Source organism: Parasteatoda tepidariorum, chromosome 2, assembly GCF_982258835.1.
Source record: "Parasteatoda tepidariorum strain Cologne lab strain chromosome 2, Ptep-v5.0, whole genome shotgun sequence".
Taxonomy (NCBI): domain Eukaryota; kingdom Metazoa; phylum Arthropoda; class Arachnida; order Araneae; family Theridiidae; genus Parasteatoda; species Parasteatoda tepidariorum.
The window spans coordinates 100,253,049-100,279,385 of NC_141756.1; the positions used below are offsets into that span (position 1 = coordinate 100,253,049).

The window sequence follows — 26,337 nt, forward strand, 5'->3', positions numbered from 1 at the left end:
TATTAGTAAATCTTTCAGGAACAGAACACGCCAAACATTTGAAGAAAAATTCCTCAATAATTTTTAATTTCTATTATCAACAAACTTGCAACTGATGACTTCCGATTTCGGATACTGTTACAGATGTGTGTATTAAGGTAAAATGCATTTCTTCTGTCTTCAATTCATTACGAATTAAAGTGAAGTCAACATTGCTTTCGTCATTCCAGTGAATAAATATGAATTCAGAACATACAGAATTGTAATAGTTATAGAATATTCTTCTTTGTTATAGAATAGTATATATTTCTGTATCCATATAATTCGGCAAACAACAATAAAAAATTATCCAAGTTACTTGAAATTGTGTCATTTGTGCTGATTCTTAATTAATTTTAATCGTTTTCTTGGTAAGTATTTTTTAATTTTTGAAAGAATAAGTTCAACTAGAATTCAGCTATTCTGTTTTTATCTACATATTCAAATTCATATCAATTGGGTATAATATAGCCTACGTCACAGGTTGTGTTGTTCCTACTAAATTTAACCCATGAACGGCATTTTCTGCGAGCCTAACTTCAAGCCACCAATAAACTAACGAAGTGTTCGATCGTTTAAATAGCTGCTCGCCAGATTTCATTGCATTATAAAGAAAAGTTATTGAAACTAAATACAACTAAATAAACAACAACAACTAAAACAAATAACAACAACTACTAATAACAATAGCTAAATAAACAACAACTAAATTCCATTCGTTTAGCATTGCGTCATATACTGTTCCTACTAAATCGAAGTAGTTGTGTTTTTTTCATATTATACCCAATTATAAAATTATAAAATTTTGCTGTGTAGTATGTTATCTAATAGTAATGAAGGGATAAACTATGTATCTATTATTTGAGAATAAAGTTTTCAAACAAGGAACATATCATTTTGGAATTCTCCGGGAATTATAAATCAGGTAAGTGCAATGATTTTTACAATTAAAAATTTGCTTGTAAATATTTTTTTTTCATTTGATGATAGTTCTCTACAGAATGCTTTTTCACGTCTGATTAAGAACTATAAGAATAAAAAGAGAAACAGTATGGAAGTTTTTTATTTCAATATGAGGAATTTTTAAAATCGTTTTTTTATCCTAAGAATTCTTTATTTTACGTTTTTTAGTTTATAATTTTTTGATAAAAATTTTTAAAATAATCGTTTTAAAAAATTAAGTGGTATAACATTATGTGCTAATGTATACTTCTTGCATATTCTAATGTTTGAAGTAATATGATTCAAAAAAGTATGGAATAAAAATTCGGTACTTACGTAATAACGCCACCGCAACTACAGATTTGGCGGTTTTTAAGTGCCACCAATCTACACCAAAATGTTTCTAACTCATTAAAAAACAAATCATAAAATGAAACACTTTATTTAAAATCAAAGTAGTTTATTGGATTTCGGTGGACAATGGGCAAATTATTTCGCTCTAGAAAAAATAAAATTGCATCTTGTTCTATTTTTGGCAAATCCCAAAGACGCATTTTCGTAGCACTAAAAAATGGTAACAAAAATCGAAGAACAAATCATTTTGGAATTCTTCTGATTTATAAAGCAGGTAAGTGTTCATTTTTATAAAATAAAAAATTTTACTTTTAAGTAATTTTTTTCTTATTTGATGATAGTTTTCTATAGAATGGCTTTCTGCGTTCTGTTATGAATCAAAAAAGAAAAAACATGAAAGTTGTTTATTTTAATGTAAGGAATTTTTGAATTGGTTTTTTCTTTTTTGCTTTGTATCGTAAGCATTCTTTATTTTACGTTTTTTAGTTTCTAAATAATGATTTTCATTAAAACTTAAAATTTTTTGATAAAAATTGTTGTCAAAGACCTTTTTTACAAAATTAAATTAAATAAAATTATGAAGCTTATGTATACTTTTTGCTTCTTTTAATGTTTGAAGTAATATGATTCTTAAAACTATGGAATGTAAAGTTTAAATAGGCCTTTTATGTTATAACACTAAACTTAGTAAAACTATTTTTCGGGCATTAGGTTTAACTCTAATAAGAAGATACATATTTTTTTCTGTTTATTTACAAATATTTTTCAGATGTGTTTTAGATGTTCCTTTTTTAAAAAAAGCGATGCCATCTTGTTTTCGGTTGCATAAGAAAGGATATCAAACATTTTTCTTTTTTAAATTTAATAAGCTATGATAAAGAAGGAACGCTACAATGTTACACGCTACATTAAAGACGTCTCCAGAGTAACTGAATGACTGTTCATATAGAAATCGCAGGTATTAGTCTCATACAACAACGCCCCCTTTAGTTCGTTGCGATCGCGAATAGTGTAATTCAGAGCTCCGCTAGAATAAAGAAATAATTTTGACACAATCGAAATACCCACGAAAGTCAAAATTCTTGATGGTCCCATCAAAACATTGTGATGTTTTATGTTGGTTTCAATGCGATTCGTGATGGTCCAACATCTTTTGATGGTCATCATCATCCAACATTGTCCATTTTGTGCATGGCTTTTAATATGCCATCATTTCATGATGCAAAATGGTACTTTAATACTATGATGGTTAACCCTCTAGACAAGTTTGTTTCGCATGGACCAGCAATCCGTGATAGTCTATGATGGTTCTAACTATACATTTCCATGATGGTTTAAAGGTAATTCTTGTTAGTTCTCAGGAATATATCATCAAAACAATTTGTTTTGTTTATTTTTTATGTCGAACCATCGTAAATCAGTCCAAATTCCTACATTGAGATGATGGTTGTTCATGATCGTTCCAACATTTGAATTCTAAGATGGAAACTCGAGAAGATCCATAATGATACAGCAATACATTTCTATGATGGTTCAATAATAATTATTGTTGATTCAGCAGGAATATACCATCAAAACAATTTGTTATTTTGCTTTTTATGTTGGCCAATTAAAAATCAGTTCGAATTCCTACTTTGGGGTGATGGTTACTTATGCTGGTTACCATCAAAAATATGATGGTTCATGATGGAATTATTGATGGTTACCATGAAGATTATGTTAGTCCATCAATGGAAAACCATCAAAAATTTTGATTTGGGCAATCTCATTCCAATACCCGGTCTTATTCCACTCTCCCCTAATAACTTTTATTGATGATTTCAATTAAGTTAGTACTACCAGTGAATTTTTTCTACGAATTTCCACATGCAATTTATATTAGAAAAATGTCAGTGTAGGGAATACCGGGCAAGGGGTTTTAGTATGGGACAATCCACTGCCATTGGGAAGGTTGGAATTAAAGAAAAGTGATTAAGGAATGAGCACTCTTCATTCTATTTCATTAGATCCGAAAACTTACCTAAACAACGATATTTTTATGAACAGCATAGTGTTGTTTTCCTGTATTTACCAGTTATATCATTCTTGTTACGGCTACTTTTCTTTTGTAAAAAAGGAAGAGAAAGTTATAAAAATATACCCAAGTTTTAGTTTCTTTATTGGAAAAAGATTATCTTATAAAAAAAATTACTTTCTTATAATTTTGTTGTTATTTGCAGGTAATGAGTGACAAAATATTGGAAGAAAGAATTTCGTTTCCTGTAAGTTTAAAACGCATTTTTTACTATTCAAAGTAGAGTTGCTTAATAGACAATTGTTCTTTATATAAAAAGGAGATGGGTGGACAACAAAAACGCAATAGGAAAAAAAATTATATTGGAGGGCATGAATGGTGTTTTTGAATCTCTAAGATCGTCGTTGAAGTGTATTCTTTTTTAGTTCTAAACACTGTAAAGTGAATTTCGCAGACAACTATCAATATGGTGTTCCACTACACAAGGAAAGTTCTTGGTGTAGTGAAGTACTTTCTTTTGCACTATTTGATGTAAAATAGAGGCGCAAACCTTATTGCCATTCGGTAGCATCAAAATTTATAGTTACTGTAAGACGCGACGCACATAAGAATCAGTAAAGTTATTTTTACGATACGATATAAAGTAAGAATCATTGATTTAGGGTGCACATATACACTACTTCTTAAAATAAAATGGGTTAGTTTATCAAAGACGCGCACAGCACAGAAAAAATTAAGATGAATTTGAACTATGCTCAACAAATCCGAAGTGAATAGAAGTTAAGTATTATAAAGTTATTTAATACAGCTGACAGATTTATGTAAATCTCATGAGAACTTAAATGCCTTTATTACACAATTAAAAACATACATGAAATTCATAATAGTTTATATGAGTACTTTTAAAAATCGATTCGATGAAGGAGATTGCAGAATTGTATCAAAGAGGTCCTTCAAAGAAGTCTATCAAACAGGTCTCTATTAGAGTAACTTTGCATCATACAGGTCTCCTATCAAACAGGTCTCGATTAATTTTGTATCAAAAAGGTCCTTCAAACAGGTTTCCTATCAATCAGGTCTCTATTATACTTCGTTTCACCTTACTTTGAAACATGTTTTATAAGTTTTATCACGTTTAAATATATTTAACTTAAGAGGGCGAATGTACAAAGAAGGAGGTTTTAATTTGGCGATGAACTAGTTTCGAGGACGAGGGATTGGCGCGTTGGCTTTTATTTTGCACTGATCAGCCAGCTCCTTTGAGTCTCCTTGCCTTTGCGCTTTATTTCAATTACTTAGACTCGTGTCGCTTACATTTTTTTTAATATTTATTTATTTTCAGCTTGTTTTTTAATGGTTATTAATTTTATTTTCTTGTATTAATTTGTAATTTTTTTGTAATTCTTTGTTTCTTTATTTTTTTGCTTTTTTTTCTAATTATTAAATGTTAGTTTTTTTGTTAGTTTGTTTTTGCAGCTATTAATTAAGCTTTATATCGAATTTTCAAAGACTTGGGATTTTCTCTCGAGAAAAGAAAAAGGTAATCTTCTCTTATAATGAGGTTTTAATAGACAGGTTTCTTTAAGAGAGGCTTTTTAGGTTAGTTCTTTTGTTTCATGGAAACAAATATATTTCTGAAAAAAATTACTTTTATAATAAAAAAGAACTTTACAGAAAAAAACATAATTTCTTTATATAAAAAAAACAGTAAATATTATAAAACATACGCATTATATTTTTCATGATCAATGATTTCAGGCCTATGTTGACTTTTCCTTCCCCCACAAAAAACCAATGTGGGATAAATTACAAAATATAACTCCGTAAAAAAGGGTGCATACAAAAATAAATTTCTGAATTAAAGTATTTATGAGCATCTTTGTATTTTTTTTTTACTTCAATTTAACAAGAAATTTTCTTTTTAAATATAATTTTGTTTTGTTTAAAATTAGTTTTGCTTAGTTAAAAAAAAATAAATGACAAAATATTTTTCTTAAAAATCACAATAAGGAAAAGCTATTTTTTAAAAATTATAATAAGAAATCAGTGTATAATTATTATCTCAAATCAATTATTATTAGAAATACTCTGAAAAAATAATCTTGTTCTTTTCTGTATTTTGCTCAAAATTTTAGTAAGATTCTTGGTAAAAATAAATAAATATATATATATATATATATATATATATATATATATATATATATATATATATATATATATATATATATATATATATATATATATAGGCGCTTTGTTTTCTTTAACGCCAATATTAGCCACTTTCTCACTGTTTTTGCTACCTCATGCCCCCAACTATCTTAGAGCAACCCAGTTTCCATGAGAACGGCTGCAATCCGGTCTACCTGCCCTTCTCTCCAGTGCCAACTTGAGGTGAAATGAAGTATAGAGTAATTTTGTATCAAACAAAGGTCCTTCAAAAAGGTCTCCTATCAAACAGGTCTCTATTAGAGTAATTTCGCATCAAACAGGTCCTATCAAACAGGTCTTTATTAGAGTCATTTTGTATCAAACAGGTCCAAACATAGCTGACAAGAAGATCTCAGGTTCATTGAAACTATCTAAAATGCATTTGTGATATTTGTGTGACCTTCCTGAAACATAAATAATAGTGCACAAGAAAGATTGACGAAAAACTATCTCTAAAAATATTTTTAAATCTTTTAGATTAATTCCTATCTCTTAATAATTTACTAAGAAAATACATATCCCTAATAGAAAACCTTTTTTTCTATTTCAGATACAAAGCAATAGTTTCACGACAGCAATAAAAGAAAAACGCTCTTTAACTTTAGATGATATAAAACAGGTAACGTTTACTTTCAGAATTCATCCACAAATTATGTGCTCAAATAAAGAAAAATCGAAATGTTTAAATGAATGTCATTGGCTCTTTTCTAAAATAGTGAAAGAAGAGTTTTTTTTTATCTCTATTTCTAGACAAAAGACTAGGTTGCATTTTTTACTCGTGTGTTGTGTATTTTTTTCCTCAGCCGTAATTTTTTTACTTATTTATATTTTCAACTTTAAAAACGAAGTATTCTCAAAAGCTTTAAGTGAGTAACTGCATAAATCCTGACTAATAATAAATATTTTTATTCTAAAATAATATGAAAAATATTAATTTTCTCTCACAGTTTTGAAATTTTAATGATTTTTAAATTGTCTAGTGGAAGGTTTGTGACCAAATTTTATAGTCATTATACTCTCAATTCTGGTTTTAAAAATTATAGTTCCTATTAGCACACGTTTAATAAAAAATACGAAACTAAAAAAAAAAAATTTTAACAGTGCAAATATTTTTCAGCCTATGGTTTTTACGCCATAAGTTCTATGATAAAATGACCAAATTTTACCGCATTTATCAAATTTTATCTTTCGTTATAAAACCATATTTTAATATTAATTTAACCAAAATCCTCTATTAATTTTTCCAAAATACAATTAATTTTACTAAAGCGCATCGATAAAAATTACCGAGCTTTTTTTTAATTCCCTTATAGCCATGGTAAATTTTTCCATTATCTGGAAGTTTTGACCCTACTTTTTTCTTCAGTGCATGAAAAAGAACTTTTTGGCGTCTATTTAGATAAATGCATAGGTTTTACTGAGTATTTAGAATAATACCGTCCCTTTACCAAAGAATATATAGGTCTTTGCCTTTACTACTAAAACTCAGAGGCGCGATAGCATATAGAGGTCCAAGGCTTAGGGTGATGCCCATCTCAGTTTTCTTGACCTTGGGCTGTGGGGTGCGGTAGAAGTTGTTCCGGTTTAGTGGTCAACCATACGTGGAACTCTCATCTATTAAACCCTCAAGCATACTTAGTACTCATCTTATAGACCAGGGATGGGCAAACTTTTTTGGTCAAGGGCAAAAAATCGAGTAAAAATAGTTTGGTGGGCCGAGTAAAATCTTCTAAAATAAAAAAACGATATACAAGTTTTAATTTAAATAGTTAATGAGATGAATGAAATTGCGATTTCATTTTTAAAAGCTTCTTATATTGAGGTTCAAAGTGAGATGTGCTTATTTTAAGGAAGGAGGTTAAATGCTTGTCTGTTACTGAAATGATTTTTTCTAAGGTTCATAGTTGAAAACACTTGTTCACATATATAAGACGAAGCAAACATAGCACTGATTTTCTGGGCATGAGATATTAAATTTTGAAAACTAGCTTTGGGTAATGATTTGCAAAATTCAAAATTTGGCATGTTTAGAAACAACAATAGTGTTCAATCTTTCCATAATCAATAAATAATGTTAGAACTCGCACCGGCAGAAAAATCCGCTCGTTGGAGCTTAAAATACGCTGTCTGCCACATGTGAAGCACAATTCACCTGTGTTAGATTACATATGTCTGATCCTCGAGAAACACAAACGCTTGTTGAAGCTAATCTACAGCTATTCTATAAAGAACTTACGCTTTCAACATTTTACTAATTGGAGCTATTTGTGCTAACTATTTCCATCAATTTCACCAATAGAGATAGTAAAAAGGTCATCAGTACTTTGTTGAAAAAGAAAGAACAAAAATAGCTTTAAACAAAGTAGACAAAATAATCGATGTATAAGGTATCTTATATATATTTGCCACGGATCGGCAAGTTAAAATTCTATCCGGGGGCCGGATAAAACCTTCCGACGGGCCACAGTTGGCCCGCGGGCCGTAGTTTGCCCATCCCTGTTATAGACCCACTCAAAGGATGAAAAGCTGAGTTAACCTTGTCCGGGCCAAGGATCGAACCCGGGACCTGTAGCACGAGAGCGTGAAGTGCTACCACTCAGACCCCGGGCATCATACAGTTCTTTTAGTGCAATGTAAAAGATGACTTTCAAATTATACAATTACTTGATTAATTACATATTTGAAAGGTTCTAACCTACAGAAAGCCATGAAGATGTGTTTCATTATAAGAATGTTTGCGCTCTGAGTTGCAAAGTAATAACTATTCATACAATATTAAAACATTTTAGAGCACATAAATTCATGCTACTGTAATAAGTTTCTAAGGAATTTTTTATGAATGTTCAAAGCATTATGAATGTCAGAATATATATAATTTTTTCAGTCTGAATATATATATCATTCTTACAGACGCACTCAAACAACTGTAAGATTCGAAAGGCTAAAATTACTAGAAATGTCTAAAACTGTATTCATTGTAAAGTAAAAGGCTGTTTTTTTTTTTTTTTTTTTTTTTTTTTTTTTTTTTTTGAAGAAATATTGTTATTGTTATTAAAGTTGTCAAAAAAACTTTTTTTTTCCTTTTTAAATTCAGGATCAAATATCTGTGATTGAGAACAGCTTGGGGTGCGTGGCTGAATCCTTGCTGTGCGTTTCCGTCCCAAAGAAAGAAGACACCGTCTCCATGATCGTCTGCTTACTCAATAAAAAAAGGTATTCACACTCAAATAAAAAAAATTTTTGATGTTTATTTTCAGAATTCATTGTATCCCCCCCCCCCAGGTAAAAGTGAAGGAATCGTTTCTTGTTGTTTTAATGTAAACTGAATATTTCTGAACGATGAGGAACGATTAAAGCACGGAAAGAAACATTTGCATTCCTTCAAAATGCCTGAATCTCTTGGTAAAATTTTGAAAATCTTTAAAATTATTAATTTTTCTCTGTTGTTTTTTTTTTCTTCCACAGTTTCTGTGAAGAGGATGAAAAACTAATTTTAAACTCTTTTCGTCCCCTTGCACACATTTTACTCAGAACAGAAGCCCACGAAGAAGAGAGAAGACTAAGGGAAGAGTGTCAGGTAAGACTTCTGCTTTTTTAACTCGTTCACATTTCTACTTCTACTTATTACATTCGAATTTACTACTTACTTTTACTACTAGTTACATTCTACTTTACTACTTACTTTTACTACTAGTTACATTCTACTTTACTACTTCTACCACTTACATTCTACTTTACTTTTTACTCTTCTACTACTAGTTACGTTCTACTTTACTTCTACTACTTACATTCTACTTTACTTTTTACTTCTACTACTATTTACATTCTACTTTACTACTTACTTCTACTACTAATTACATTCTACTTTGCAACTTACTCCTACTTCTAGTTACATTCTACTTTACTTTTTACTTCTACTACTATTTACATTCTACTTTACTACTTACTTCTACTACTAATTACATTCTACTTTACAACTTACTTCTACTTCTAGTTACATTCTACTTTACTACTTATTTCTACTTCTAGTTAGATTCTACTTTACTACTTATTTCTACTGCTAGTTACATTCTACTTTACTACTTACTTTTACTACTAGTTACATTCTACTTTACTACTTCTACCACTTACATTCTACTTTACTTTTTACTTCTACTACTAGTTACATTCTACTTTACTTCTACTACTTACATTCTACTTTACTTTTTACTTCTACTACTATTTACATTCTACTTTACTACTTACTTCTACTACTAATTACATTCTACTTTACTACTTACTTCTACTACTATTTGCATTCTACTTTACTACTTACTTCTACTACTAGTTTCATTCTACTTTACTACTTACTTCTACTATTTACATTCCACTTTACTACTTACTTCTACTACTATTTACATTCTGACCACGCCTGCTTCTCGCGTTTCCACATCTCCTATTTAAGTGCTTTTACCCCCCCATTGTTGCAACTTGTTCGTGATTTTTTTTTTCTGCACCTGCCTATTTTCCTTCTCATATTCTGTGTTTTGAACAGTGAGGTTCCTTATTATAGAACCATAACTTTAGTAAGTCACGTTATTCACGTTGTCTGATTTTTATTGTTATTCATCCATAAAACAAACCCTTTCTTCATTTAACTGCTGTTCAAATAACCACTTTATCGTTTTTCTCACTAAATCGAATTTAATTTCGATTGTTATCCTTCTAATAATCAATTTTTTTACTTCTGAAAGATGGAAAGTTCGAAATATTTGTAGTGAGATATAGCTATTTATTAAATTGCCGATGTTAAATTTAAGAAAATAAAATAGCCGACTGAAAATACCGATCGTCAATGTGAGGTATTTTAAACTCTTTATCATAGAAACATCCCTTACACAAAAATTAACTTGGTGGAAAACTTTCTACATTAATCTGGAATTGTTAAAAAAGGAATCATAATTTTTTCTTCAGATGACAAGAAAGATGGATTTTTATAAAAATATTGTCTATAATCAGGAACACCGTTGTTCTGTATTTCCTATTGAAATAGTTCATTGCAGGGGTTATAATTTACCTTTTTTTTCCCCTTCAAATGATAAGAAAGAAGGATTTTTTAAAAAAAATATTGTCTATAATCAGGAAAGTCTCCGTTGTTCTGTATTTCCTACTGAAATAGTTCATTACAGGGATTATAATTTTTCTTTTATTTCTTCAGATGACAAGAAAAAAGGATTTTTAAAAAAATATTGTCTATAATCAGGAAAATCTCCGTTGTTCAATATTTGCTATTGTAATAGTTCCTTACAAGGGTTATAATTTTTCCTTTATTTTTTTTCTTCAGATGACAAGAAAGAGGGATTTTTATAAAAATATTGTCTATAATCAGGAAAATCTCCGTTGTTCTGTAATTCCTACTGAAATAGTTCATTACAGGGATTATAATTTTCCTTTTATTTCTTCAGATGACAAGAAAAAAGAATTTTTAAAAAAATATTGTCTACAATCAGGAAAATCTCCGTTGTTCTGCATTTCCAATTAAAATAATTCATTACAGGGATTATAATTTTCCTTTTATTTCTTCAAATGATAAGAAAGAAGGATTTTTTTAAAAAAATATTGTCTATAATCAGGAAAGTCTCCATTGAACTGTATTTCCTATTGAAATAGTTCATTGCAAGGATTATAATTTTCCTTTTTTTTATCTTCGGATGATAAGAAAGAAAGATTTTTTTTAAAAATATAGTCTATAATCAGGAAAGTCTCCGTTGTTCTGCGTTTCCAATTAAAATAATTCATTACAGGGATTATAATTTTTCTTTAGATAAGAGGGAAGGATTTCAAAAAAAGTATTGTCTACAATCAGCAAAGTCTCCGTTGAACAGTATTTCCTATTGAAATAATTCATTACAGGGAATATAATTTTCCTTTTTTTTTTCTTCCAATGACAAGAAAGAAGGATTTTTAAAAAAATATTGTCTATAATCAGGAATGTCACCGTTGTTCTGTATTTCCTATTGAAATAGTTCATTACAGGGGTTAGTTAATGGGGAGCACATTTTAAAGGCTACTATTTAATGAGGCTTTTGTGGATTAGAGACCAGAAGTTAATGCCCACGATAAAACCAATTTACATTTACTGTGTGTGATCACGTCAGTCATTAGCGATTTGAGTTTCAGCTCTCATGTCGTCGTCCAGGCAACCTCCCGCTTACGTCACACAACTCCCTAAAAGAAGGTAAACACAACATAATATAGGAAATAATATGAATCATTAAGGACTTCATCAACCCAACTTTCTTCAGACAAACAACTAGTTTACCCGAAAGTGTTGAATCTATTTTACTCACTGCGTAAATTTATTTAAAGTTGATTTAAATTTCTCTGGGAGAAAACATTTTAAAAATCATATGCGTAGACCGGAAACTTATGTACACACATAAATTAAACCCATTAAAAGTTTTAGGTTGATTTAAAAACAGAAAAACAGAAGGCGTTTTCAAATGCTATTTATTGATCTGAATGTCTTTCGAATGTCATAATGGCAGACATTTTGCGAACGGAAAATAAACAACTGACTTTTTTGTGCTTTTTTGCACACCGTCTACAAAAAAAGAGAAATTTGAAAAACATTACGCTATTTCATCAAATTTTAAGTAAACTCATGTATAAACTTGAAGAATGCAACATAATTTTTCAGGGGATTCAAACATAAAATGAAGTATTACTCAGTAGCAGAATAGGAAATGAGGAATTAGCTTTGAATAAATCATAAGACTTGAAAGAGTTTTCAGGAGGCAAACAATTTAACTATTCCAAAAATATCTAAAAGGAATAATCCTCAACTCCAGAATCAGTTGTTGTTCTCTGAATAATTATTTAGTGTCCTGAATCATTCACTTCATTTAAAGTGATGCGTCAATTCTTGCTGCAACTTATTAAATAATTTCATTCAGTTATTTCAAAAATTTATTTCAACGAAATGAGAATGCACAGCTCCAAATGTTTAAATTCGTGGAATAAAATTGGAAAAATAAAAATAGAAAAATAAAAGTTTCACTTCTTATATATGATTTTTTTTGCATACTTTGTTATTGACATAGTTTAAGATGATGTAAATATTTACATACATTTTAATTTAAGGAGATTATGCTGAAATAGTTAAAAAATAAATTATTTTTTGACTGAAATTATCATAGAACTAGTGCAAAAATATTTTAATGAGCATAAATATAGTTACGAAGTTTCACCTAAATTCAATATTCATTATAAAATGGACTTCTTCGATCTAAAAACAGTATGTCCAGTAAATTATTTTACCATGACTATTGAGTACGTGAAAATTTGTGATAATAATAGACATCAAGATGCAAAAACAAATATTACTTTTTTTGTATAAAAAAGCAAAAAACATAAAATTAGTGGTGTTAAATTTTATCTGTTTACTAACCTTCGACAAGCTCCTCCCACTTTTTTTTAAATTGGAAGAATTTCAAGTATTTCGAGATTTAATATCGATAATTGTAAAATAAAAATCATACGTAATTAAGCAGAAATGAAACTGGATTCAATTTTTTCCCTCTTGCATGTTCGCACTTTTTGATCTTGGGTCATTTTTTAGATTTGACCACAGTGAGAATCGTGGTGAATAATTTGTAAGTGAAATGCTTGTAAAACTTCTATTTTTACAAAATAGAAGAGATTCGTCTACTTCTATTTTTTAAACACTTTGTAGCAATATTTCCATGACAGCAAAGCGTTAAAACAATGACAAAAAAACTCCTTTTTCTACATCGCACGGGATGGAAAATAACGCAGAATGATCCCCCAGCCCCCAAAAGTATTATCAATATCTGTAACAAAATAAAAATGCTGAGCCAATCGGCGAAACCTTTCAAAAGATATCAAGGAATGTTTGATTTGCAACAATGGTTTTCAACAATAGAATTTTCAATATTGCCTCCAAACTAAACGACGTCATAAAAAGGTGACTGCTTGCATATCACCGCATAAAAAGTTGCAAACTGTAGAAAAAATACGATCCAAACCTCTCCTCGAGTTATTAGCGAACATCTATACGGACAGATTTATTATACAGTTTGTCTAAAGATAGAACTCCCCTCGCCACGCAGTCTAAAGCCGTCTGCTGCTATGGAAACAAGAAATAGTGCATTTCAAAGAGGGGAGCTTCTTTCTCCCCTAAATCCATTTCTCTCGCCGACCTGAGCCAAAACCTGTCTTTAATTATGACTTAACACCCCTACTTGAAATAGTTAAACCTAGTAACCATAGTCAACACCACTACTCCAGACAAATAGCTAGGGGAGTTGTAGCCATAGACAAACTATACAGAGATTTTTTTTGTATTTATTTATTTATTCTTGTTTAGTATTTACAAAATGGGCACCGATGTAACCTAAAAGTCAATTCATCGTAGAGGCAATGCTTTAAACATTTGCCAATTGTCCTCAATTCTTATATGTGTTATATTATTTCCCTTTGAAGAGGAAATTGCAATTGCAATGCATTTTTTTTCTTTTATTCTCCTACATGCAGTCTCTGCTCACGGTGGCTAAAAATCTATTCACCCATTTAGGTGAGTATTCAAATACACTATTCTTTTTTCTTTTTTTTATGACTTTCAAAACTTTCCTTGAAGTGGATTTAATAAGTAATCACTTTCTTTGATATTCTTGAGGCAAATGATTTATTAATTGTAGAAGATAGTATTTTTATGATAACTGCAAAGTTTTACAGTGAACATCATTTAATTTTTAAAAAAAATAAATACTAAGAGACTTTTGTAGAATTAGAGTGCAAGTAAATTTCCTTCGGTAGGAGTATAAAATATTGTAATAATGTTAAAATATAACAAATAATATTACAAAACTATAATATTACGACGAAAATAATATTACAATACTAAAATATAGTACTATAAGTTTATTAAAAATGTGATGAAATAAATGAAAGCAATAATAGTCTTTTTTTTCAATGGCGGGCACTTGGGTCTATTTTCCACTGACCTCAGAAATACCAGAATTACTATTCTCTTAACGCTACCCAGTGGGCACCTGCGCCAGTGGGCACCAGGTCATACAGCCACAAACCCGTTCAGAGGGTGGGTCGCATTCACACAATCACACTGAAGAAAGGGCCGGGATAACCTGGTTTGTAGGGCACTGGGCTCATGTCCAAGAGGTCGTGGGTTTGATCCCAGCCAGCCGAAGATTCCCCGTAAATGGAGACTGATGCGCATTATATCTGTTGAGTCACAAAGTCCCCCTTATTCCCATAACAAATCATACTTCTGGGGGACTGTACTGATCTAGGAGTTGCCCTGTCTTCTGTATTGGGTTCAAAATTACAAGGCTACGGAGTTGAACATTAGTAGTCATAAACCCAAAAACTGTGTCAGCTGTTCAACGACGGATATAAAATAAAATAAAATCACACTGAAGAAAGAACAGAGAGAGAGAGAAAGTTACATCCTTGCCAATGGTGGGATTCGAACCCGCAACCACTGGATCCGTAATCCGGTACAGTAACCACTAGACCAGTGATCGGCTTTACGAGGAACATCATTTATTTTAAAAAATATATTAAAAACTACTTTGTAGAGTTAGTGTACTAGTAAATTTCTTTCGATGGGAATATAAAATATTCTTATAATATTAAAATATAACAAATAATATTACAAAACAATAATAGTTCTATGTAAAGGATATTACAATATTAAAAAGTTGCGATAGTAGTTTGTTGATACACGTGATGAAATAAATGAATGTATTTATAATAAAATTCATTTATTTAAAGATGCACTGAAAAAAATCCGTATGTTTTTTTTAAAATTTAATATGAAGAATGCGATAATCTTCATTTAATATATTCTCCATAGATAGTGATAGGCATTCTCGGGATGTCTCTGATTTTTATGACTTTCTTTAGTTTCTTTTAGTTTCTCCAACATATTTTCTTTCGCTTTAAAACGAAGTAATAAAAAGTATTCTAGAAATGAGTTACTTTAACGACGCTAGTTAATTACTCGTACTGGTATGAAATAAGTGAAATCTCTTTGTCGTAAAATGTTCAAGAGTGTAACAAAATATTTTTATGAATGAATATATGAAATCGTTTTAAAATGCTTGGATTTATTAAGGACTCATCAATACGTAGTAATTAAATTCGCGCAATAATGGTTCGGTCCATTGTAAGGGATGCAAGAATATTTAAGAAAGTGTGAAGACTAAAGTTTTTTAATTCACTCATGCATTGGACAGAACATGGATGCGTGGCACTAAAAAAGATGAACAGCGAGCCGGGATGGTTTAGGGGATAGAGCACTTGCCATACAATGAGGTGAACCGGGATTCGAATCGAAGCGATTGCAGGTCGATACGAATTCCTCACCCGGCTCGCACCGGCCACAGTGCTGACGTTAAATATCTTTAGTGGTAGACGGATCACAGGTAACCGTGGGAGGTTTTCATGGTTTCTCTCTCCAAGTAACACAAAAATGGGTTAGTTCCATCAAAAGATCCTCCACGAAAGCAAATTTTCCCCAATACTTGATTCAGGAATTCCCTTGCTTTCTGGATTTGGTTCAAAATTACAAAACTACAGAGTCTTAAACCGAAAATCAGATCTGCTGTTCAACGACAGTTATATATATAAAAAAAAGATTCACAGCGTGGTATGGTCTGCTTTTTGGCAAGAGTTCTTCAACACGAAGTTAAGCGCCGAATGGCTGCCGTGTACGGCCGAAACCACTTAGAAACTGATAAAGCCTGAGCACGTGAATCCATCCCAGACCGGTAGATGGGGAATTTCTTAGCTCGCAACTGCAACCAGTTATGACTTTTTTTTAATAAGCTTCAGCTGTTTTTAGACTTTCACACAAAATGATTTTATATTTATCTTCTGTATTAAATGCTAGAAATGATACCAAAAAAGATGCACATTTTACTTGATACATACATACTTGATACATTTTACATATATATATATATATATATAGTGACTCAAGCGAAGACTAGTTAGCCAGTGGGACAAATATCTCAGTGAGACTACTGCTTGGCTCACTTTCGTTTGACTCCCCAAGTCAAACCTCTTGATGTTTCCCTCAAAACAATTTGATGGTTTATGTTGGTTTCATGATGGTCGGACATCATTTGATGGTCATCATCATCTAGCATTTTCCATTATGTGTTCTTGGTTTTTTATATGCTAACAAACTTCCACCATTCTATGATGGAAAATGCCGTGCTTCTTTAATACTATGATAGTTAACCATCAAGAGAAGTTTGATTCTCGTGGATCAACAATCCATGACGATTCGTCATGGTCCTTGATGGTTCCAACTTTACATTTCCATGTTGGTTCATTGAAAATTCTTTCTGGTTCTTAGGAATATACCATCAAATTTTATTTTTTTTATGTTGACTCATCAAAAATAATTCCGAACTCCTACATTGGGGTGATGGTAGTTCATGATCGTTCCAACATTTGATTTCGAAGAAACTATGATGGAAATTTCTTATAATTCATCATGAACAAACCATCAAAATAAATTGCTATTCTTATGTTGGTCCATCATAAATCAGTTGGAATTCTTACATCGGGGTGATGGCTACTTATGTTGGTTACCATCAAAAATATAATGACTCATGATGGAATTTTTGATGGTTACCATCAAGATTTTGTTGGTCCCTCAATGAAATACCATCAAAGTTTTTGACTTGGGACATCAAAACGAATTTATTTTTAGAGCTGATTGAGACAAAACTATAATTTGAAACACAAAAATTTCGTTTTGCCACACAGCATTCGAGGCCTTTGTTGACAAGTTTCATTATTTTCTAACACAGCGCATTGAATCCATCTGTAAATGTATTCAAAAAATCTTCAAACAATTTTTTTTAAAATAAAATGGTTATTATATGTAATGATCTATGAAGAAACAAGAACTTTCCAAGACCTGAAATTGAGATTTTACAAAACTATAAGTTTTTGAAAGCAATTACATTTTGAAAACATTGGTATGATGTGTAGTTTCAAAACTTTGTCAATAACTGTAATTATTTTTTTGTTTATTTCTTAAATTTCAGATGACGTAACACTTCTTCTTAGAGAAATAATGGCACAAGCGAGGCATTTAACGAAAGCAGAAAGGTAAATGATATTTAATGTTCATTTCTATATTTAGAAAGTTCTCAGAAAAAATGGTAAGATAACAATTTATTTAATAGTCATGCAACCATATTCAAACAAACCAGTCATATAACCATAAATAAGATTCAAACTGTTAACTGTGAGAAAAACTTTAATTAACTGCTTTCTCTTATTACATTTAAACAACCTGAATTATATAGCGTCAACTAGACCCACCAAATAAAGCCACTTCCTCGCAGATGGGTACATATTATAGCCGAGGGGGCTAATCTGTCAATCTCATGACCAAGAAAGCTCAGGTTCAAACCACAGCGTTGACATCACAATATTTCCTCTATTACCTTCTACATATGAAGAGTTTCCAACGTCTTGCTATTTCCAGTTTGGAATCCTAGACCTTTAAAATACGATACTCTCATTCACGCATAGATGGCAGCACGATAAAGCTACTTCTTCTTTGTTACGTTTTTTAAACCTTGCTAGTTGTAAATGGTTAAAAAACGTATAATTCTTATTCGTGTTTTTTACCATACTAGTTGTAAATGGTTTCAGAACCATAAAAGGGAAAATGGTTTCTTATTGTAAACCTTGCGGTTAATTGGAAGGACAGACTGCTTCCGGTTATTTTACCATAATTTTAGACCGAAAATTCTAACAGTGTAATTGCAAAGTTTTCTGGTAAAAGAAATTTTTTTTTGCCATGACTCAAACGCCTCCTTCTTCAAACACATTAAATGATCTTTAATCATATTAAATTATCCCTAATTTGAAGGTTAAAATTACCCGTATTGTTATTATTACGTTTTTAATTTTGTTTGATTTCTAAATTACGAGTTCAGGAGGATTGTTTTTATTATTATTATAAGAATAATGTAATTCTACATTATATTTTAAGAAAGTAATTTAAATCAGTGTCTGATCTTATTAACTGCTTTACAATTATTATTTTTTGGTGCAAATTACATTAATATACTGTTTTCAATTACGGTTAAAGAGATTCGTTAAATGATTTAGAACATTAACTTTCAGCTTCATGCACAAAGTGATGAATGCAAAAATTGTATTTAAAATACATACGTCCGTTTGGCAAACAAAAATATTAAATAACAATTGTGAACTCACCAAATTTGTTATAACAATATACTTTTAATTTTAAGTATTATTTTATAAAATAACTAATATAATTTTAATAATATTTCATAATATGTTCATTTATAGATCTTAATAGTATCATAAGGAAAATATTTGAACGTGGGAAATGGGGGCACAAGTGTTCTTTTTAGTACATATATTTTTAGTTGAATAATTTCAATTACTTCATGCCAAGAAACAGCAATTGTAGCGAAGCAATCATCCGGGTTGGTGAACGTTAGCGAACAAGGGGCTTAACCCCCTAAGTAAAGTAGTATAAGAATTGCAAAAATAAAATTGCTGATTGTTTATTTCTCTTTCAGATGTTCTTTATTTTTATTAGAAAAAGAAAGAAATGAATTAGTGGCTAAAGTTTTTGACGGAAATGTTGCCGAAGATGGAACTGAGGTAAATGCAAATATTTTTACGACTATAATTGATCACAAGATTAGTTAGTTTATGAAAAAAATTAACGAAACTTACTTGTAAGTGATATCTTAAGAACCATTTAATGAGAATAAAGAATACTGCAATATTATCAATGAGACAAAATTTAAGTTCTAGTTATAATTCTTGTTGTGTTGCTTATCCTCTTAATCTGACGTATGTCAAATAAGCTCCAGGACGCTGCTGACCGTAAGAAAATCAGCAAACAAAAAAGATGGTCTGATTAGTTTTCAAGTCCTGGTGGTTGGCTCATCGTGGGGGAAGGGTGTCCCTTGATGGGATGGGAAAAATACGTCGAGAGATTTTTTCCTGGTAGGGCCACCCTAGGAGTGAAGGCTATCCCGTTTTATCGAGCTAAAATCAGCAGGCACAGAAACTAAGACAGACTTGTACCCAAGTGAAACTTTTTGATGGTTTTCCATTGATGGACCAACATAGTCTTGATGGTAACCATCAATAATTCCATCATGAACCATTATATTTTTTGATGGTAACCAACGTAAGTAACCATCACCCCAATGTAGGAATTCTGACTGATTTATGATGGTCCAACATTTAAAAAAAATTGTATATTCCTGAGAACCAGCTAGAATTTCCATTAAACTATCAGGGAAATGCATAGTTGGAACCATCATGGACTGTCACGGATAATCATGGATTGTTATTCAATGAGACTTCCCTTGATGATTGACCATCATAGTATTAAAGTAGCATTTTCCATCATGAAATGACGGAAGTTTGATGGCATATCAAAAACCATGAATAAATGCTGGATGATGGTGACTATCAAATGATGTTGGGCCATCATGAATCACGCTGAAACCAACATAAATCATAAAAAAAAAAATTTATGGGACCATCAAGAATTTTGACTTGGGTACCCTCGGACTTCACCCAGAGTTTTCCCGTCTTTTTGACCAACAGAAGCTGCTCCATCTGATGGCTTCGTTGATTAATTAAAATTGTAATCGTAGCTATTTACTGTAGATTAGACCCGGATTGGGACAAATGCATGGAAAAAAAAATAAGTAAATGAACGGTATATAAATGTGACCATACATTTCGAAAACGTATTCTTTTGTTTTTTATTGGCATTCCAAAACTAAGAATTTATCTTTTTTTCCAATTAAACAGTTGAGTTTGTGAAAAATGAACTAAAATATAATTGCAATACTGATATTTACGTAAAACATTGAAAATGGGCGTATTTAAAATATACACTTATACAGAAATCGGGAAAAATTCCATTCCTTATTTGGAGTACATATATTTTCCAAACGAAGACATTTTGACCAAAAGAATGTGAAAACAGAATGTAAAAACAACAAACAAACCCAGTAAAACTTAAATGTCTCAAATAAATAGTTTTTAAATCAGATTTAGCAGCGAACATTGAACCAAGAAAACAAAATTGAGTTCTGCACTTTTGTGGAAACAGCAGTCATGGGCAATATCTTTTTCGATGCTTGCGACAAACCTCTAGCTCATATCATAAAAATAAAGATTAACCGATAAAGATGTAAAGCAAAAGCAAATTATTTCCACCAAAAAGTCCTCCACGATATCCCAATGCTGTTTTCTTTGCCTTCTGGATTCGAAATTACAAGGCTTTGAACATTGATTGTAGTAAACTCACAATTGGATCTACTGTTCAACGCCAGTTATGTTATTAAATTACTATTGATTTTAGTTTTATTGAAACACGTTCTTAAGGCGCGTTCAAAGGATATAAACACGTGGTTTCAGAGAACTTTTGAAATGCTAATTTTGTGACCACGTTGACGTTGATCATTGAAATTACCTGACAAAGCGAGTAAAGAGATATTAATGAGAGCTGTTATCTAGAAAACACCACTGATTTTTGGAGAGAAGAAAAACGGAATCGTATGCAGTTTAATTTTCATCAATGGCCAAGTTTTAAACCGATCTAATTTACATTTTTCAAAGATTTTTCAGAAATTGTTGTCCACAGTCCAAATTTCAGAACGAAGATAGTCAAATTCTTCATTTTAGAATTCCTACGTGCATAATCTATTCCTTTATTCAATTATCTGATCCATTCATTTTTGTTTTTACTAGACAACATCAGAAGTCAGAATACCGGCTGATCAAGGAATTGCTGGATACGTTGCCACATCAGGTAAGGTCCTCCTATTTCTCAGTAAGAAAATGGTTTTTCTCGGCACTAAAGTGGTGTTTTCCCGCCCTTCGATTTCTTTTTAAATTTAAAAAATAATGTATCTCAAATCCCGCGATAGATAGTGACGTGGTAGATAGAAAGTGACATTTTTACTATCATTGGTCTTCAAATAATTTAAAATAATTCAAACATCACACATGTTTAGATCTCTCTCTTTTTTTCCTTTTTTTACATTTGACGATTCAAGTGTACACAAAAGATTCCGATTAATGTAAGTCTAACAAGAAAATCAGTTTCAAAAATACTTTACAAACATCTTTTAGGCTTGGCGAAAAGCAAATGTGACAGTATAATCGTGGCATGTTTTAAAACGATATTCACGTAATACACACATCAATCGAAGCATGCATTCCAACGCAAAATTCACCTCTCATTTATTCTCAAGAAGACATCCTTAATTGTTGAAGTTAGTGGCGGTCAGTTCTTTAGAGGGTCAGTCAGGGTTTCATTTTGTTGAAATTTTCAGGATACGCTCATTCGGTATGAAAGTATTTGAACACTAAATAATGTTCAGTGCTGTGGTCCGCGAATTTAACAAAAAAATATTGCAGCATGTTAAGAGATGTTTTTTTTTCACAAAATTTAATAGGATCTTCAATCTATTAAATTTTGTTGAAAAAAGCCCCTTTAGAAACATTCTTCAAAATTTAATGGGAGAACAACAAAAAAAATTCCAAAAAAAATGTCTACTGGTATTACTTAAAGAGCATAACCAGAAAGCTTTAACGAAATAAAAAGTTTCAAGTATCCAACCATGGCCGATTTGCCCAATTTTTCAACAAAAAAAACTGGTTTTTAATTGCAACTTGTTAATTCAGGTGAACTTCTGAACATCCATGATGCATACAGCCATCCTCTCTTCTATAGAAAAATGGATGAAACAACCGGTTTCAAGACAAGGTAAGACTTCGATCATTGTACTTTTCATATAATACAAGTAATTATAAATTATACACTGCCTGTCATTTATTTACTACAGCACCAAACAATCTATATTTTAATGTGTACTTACAAATAATATTGGATTTCAATATCTTTTTAAAAAAGTTGCTCTAAAAATTCATTTCACTCTATTTTAGAAACATACTATGCTTTCCTATAAAAGATGATAAAGGTAAGATTAATTCTTTATTGATTAGAATTTTTTTAAAAAAAAACGGTAGTGGAAGAGACTGTGAAATCGTTTCATGTTTCGTTTCAGATGTGATAGGAGTTGCCGAACTTTGCAACAAATTGAATGAGAGGTGTTTCTCTTCATTCGATGAAGAAATTGCAAAGGCGTTTGCAATTTACTGTGGCATTAGTATAATGCATGTAAGTACTATTCCAGGAATGTTATGATAATTCCGTCACTTCCAAAATAACGCTTTATTAGAAGAATATCGTTGTCAAATTGCTCGCATTATCGACAACGGTCTCATAGCCAATACACTTCACTAGCATGATCGTTTGGACGACATTATCTTTTCAATCTGGGGTTTTCCTTTATTTGGAGAAATGCATGACTGGTTCATATCGTTGTCATGTTGCCAGCAGCTCCAAATAAAGGAAAACCTAGATTGAGAAAATACTATCGGCTAATTGGCCATCCTTGTGAAGTGTATTGGCTATGAGATCGTTTAGATAATGTGAGCTGTCGGCACCGTGACAACGATACGAACTAGTCATACATTTCTCCAAATAAAGGAAAACCCCAGATTGAAAAGATAATGTCGGTCAATCATGCTTGTAAAGTGTATTGGCTATGAGATCGTTGAGATAATGTGAGGTCTGGAGATCTGACAGACCAAATACATCCGGTGAATATCTTCATTTTCCAAAAAATATTGACCATAATTTCTCTGGTGTCGAAATGAAAGCAGGACCCCTGAAGAGACGAACATACCTCACACCAATCACTACACCTGAGCCGGGATGGCTCAGGGAACAGAGCATTCGCCTTCCAATGAAGTGAACCGAGACTGTTCACCCGTAAAGTGACTGACTTCGTGCGCAGGTCGTCGGGCTACCAAAGCAGGAGAGCCATCCTCCCTGCAGAGGATCAAAATTGCGATGGCGTGTCTTCGGATCATCCTCAGGGATTCATTGCTAATCCCCATCCCGCCCCCAAAGGGATGATCCGGGTATCAATAAAGACAAACAATTAGATTTTAACAGTAAAGACAAACCGGAAAACAATAAAGACATCCGGGAAACAATAGAGACAAATAATCACATATTAACAGTTTGCAAGGGTAAGTGCGATCTAAAAGAGATGAAAAGAAGAACTTCACTACATAATAATACAATTTAGAAAGTTCGTAAGTAGTTAGTCAAAGGGGTCCCTAGAATAACAAAACCTTTATAAAGGTTGTCAGCAAATAAACCACACAACTTTTGAATATGAAAGAACAGCTACACAAGTATATATGTACACAGCATGTATATGAATTAAAATGGTGAGTTATATAACAATGAAACTGATAAGTGAAAGTGATGTCTGCGTGAAAATATTAACAGATGCATAGATGATATCAGTTACAGTAAGTCCTGTTAAACAGCTGTACATACATCCCAGTACGAATCGAAAGAACAAGTGTGAATATATAGTATTCTAACCATACTGATGAAAATGATATACAGTAACAATGTGAAGTTACAGGTGAGAAGATGATCCACATCCTCAGGGATATTTCTCAAACCGTCGCCATTGCTCATTGTGCAGCTCTAGTGAGACGCAAATAAAGTACATACCTCTACTATAAAGTATTCGGCCCACAAGATTGTTTGGAAGCAGTAGTTTTACATATCGATTCAATTGTTTTCACAAAATTTAACAAAATTTGCTAATTCTCTTAGTTTTGGTCACCAGAGATTATCATATTATAGAAAATAAGAAAATGTGCCAATTTTATTTCTTCGGCTCTCACACGCGTCTCCAAAAGCCAGTTCTAAAATTTCATAGATTATTCGTATGGCTCATTTCTTTGTTTCTGTGTTTAATGAAAGTATTTTTTTGTACATTTAGTCGTTGATGTGGAAGAAAGTTCGTGACGCTCAACACAGAAGTAGACTATCAAATGAACTCATGATGTATCACATGCAGGTAAATTCATTTCTTTACCTCCACTCTTAAAAATATTAAGATTGCAAAAATCATGATGGATATTTTCCCCTCATAAATTTAACTTCTATTTTCACCCCCGAAATAGTACAAATTAAACTTTTCAAAAACAGAAAAAATTGGTTTATTTTATTTATTTATTTTATTAATTTATTTTACTTATTTATTTTATTTTATTCACATTCACTCACCTTTTAGAAATATTAAGATTGTAAAAATCATGATGGATTTTTTTCCCTCATAAATTTAAATAACTTCCATTTTTACCCCCGAAATAGTACAAATTAAACTTTTCAAAAACAGAAAACAATTGGTATATTTTATTTATTTTATTTATTTATTTATTTTATTCACATTCACTCACCTTTTAGAAATATTAACATTACAAAAATCATGATGGATTTTTTTTCCCTAATAAATTTAAATAACATCCATTTTTACCCCCGAAATAGTACAAATTAAACATTTCAAAAACAGAAAACAATTGGTTTATTTTATTTATTTATTTTATTCGCATGATTTCGGTCGGAAATAGGCTTAAATGAGATTTTCTCCATTTTACAAAGTATAAAATAGTTTAAAAAATAGTTAAATGAAAACGCTTATAATATTCATTTAAAATATTCCCACGATTTAACGATATTATATAATTTCCACAACCGTTTTCGAATTTTCCATTTCAAAATAACTTTTCTTTTTGAATGAAATATACTTCATCATTATTCACTGTATTTTTTACTTAAGTCTATTTTAATCCATAAAAAAACAGCTGAAAACGCATATCAACTCCGTGGAAACAAATGGGTTTTTAAATATCTCTGAAATAGCTCATCCGAATCAGGTTTCTCAGTTTTAAGAAATTTTTTTGTGTGAATTTGCGTGAATTAAATTATACACTGGGTGAACCAAAATGTACGCAAGATTTGAATTATGTCAAATGATGTCAACCTCATCAACCTTTGCTAATATACATGCATATATATGACAGCAAAAAAATAATAAACAAAAGCTTTTTCTTAAAAATAAATATTGCAAATTTCAATGCGTATGTCTCATTCGGTCTAGTGGCCGTCACTTAAAGCAGATTGTTTGAAGAAAAAAAGTTGTTTGAAGGTATTCAACAACTAAGACGAAATGTTCTTAACGAAGTAAGAAATTTTCTTAATAGTATAAATTGAAATTGCATTTCTTGTGTTTTCAATTTTTCTTATTTAAACCTTATTGTATTTACTTCGCATCGTCTGAAAGTTCTTCTAGCGAAATGTTAGCATATACATAAATATTAGGATTTTACAACAAAAAATTAAGAATTTAAAAACTATTTAGTTTTATTGCTCATAAGCTGTATGTACAAAGAACTCAAAATAAGATGAAGATACAAAGAAAACAAGAAAAGAAATGAAACATCGGAAACGATTTAAAAGGAATAAAAATGAAAAAAAAAACGATTAAAAAAGTAAATAAAATCAGAAAATAAAACAACGAAAAGATATAATCTCAACATTAGATCACACGATTATATACTCAGAAAATCTGGAAAAAAAAGGGGGGGGAAATCGAAAATAATGAAATATTAAGCAAAAATCACAAAAATTATGAATTTGAATTTTTTTTTTTAAGCATTTATTTCAATACTGTTTTTAATCAAAAATATGAAACAAAGGATTTTGCAGCAATAATTATTATTTATCCAACCAACAAATAGACGCACTCTTCCACAATTTGATTAATAATTATGGATTTATAACAGATGTAATTAAATTCTATAAA

At 30.9% G+C, this 26,337-nt stretch overlaps 1 protein-coding gene across 1 annotated transcript in view; it reads left to right on the forward strand.

Moving 5' to 3' along the window:
• LOC107443257 (cGMP-dependent 3',5'-cyclic phosphodiesterase-like) overlaps positions 1 to 26,337 on the forward strand; it is a 92,486-nt gene that overhangs the window by 34,446 nt on the left and 31,703 nt on the right. The window contains exons 6-17 of the mRNA XM_087157874.1: positions 3,534 to 3,575; positions 6,087 to 6,155; positions 8,631 to 8,749; positions 9,002 to 9,113; positions 14,072 to 14,111; positions 17,623 to 17,686; positions 19,141 to 19,225; positions 21,344 to 21,404; positions 22,283 to 22,364; positions 22,544 to 22,578; positions 22,666 to 22,778; positions 24,472 to 24,549. Coding sequence (XP_087014000.1) covers positions 3,534 to 3,575; positions 6,087 to 6,155; positions 8,631 to 8,749; positions 9,002 to 9,113; positions 14,072 to 14,111; positions 17,623 to 17,686; positions 19,141 to 19,225; positions 21,344 to 21,404; positions 22,283 to 22,364; positions 22,544 to 22,578; positions 22,666 to 22,778; positions 24,472 to 24,549 — 900 coding nt within the window. The remainder of the gene's footprint in view (positions 1 to 3,533; positions 3,576 to 6,086; positions 6,156 to 8,630; positions 8,750 to 9,001; positions 9,114 to 14,071; positions 14,112 to 17,622; positions 17,687 to 19,140; positions 19,226 to 21,343; positions 21,405 to 22,282; positions 22,365 to 22,543; positions 22,579 to 22,665; positions 22,779 to 24,471; positions 24,550 to 26,337) is intronic.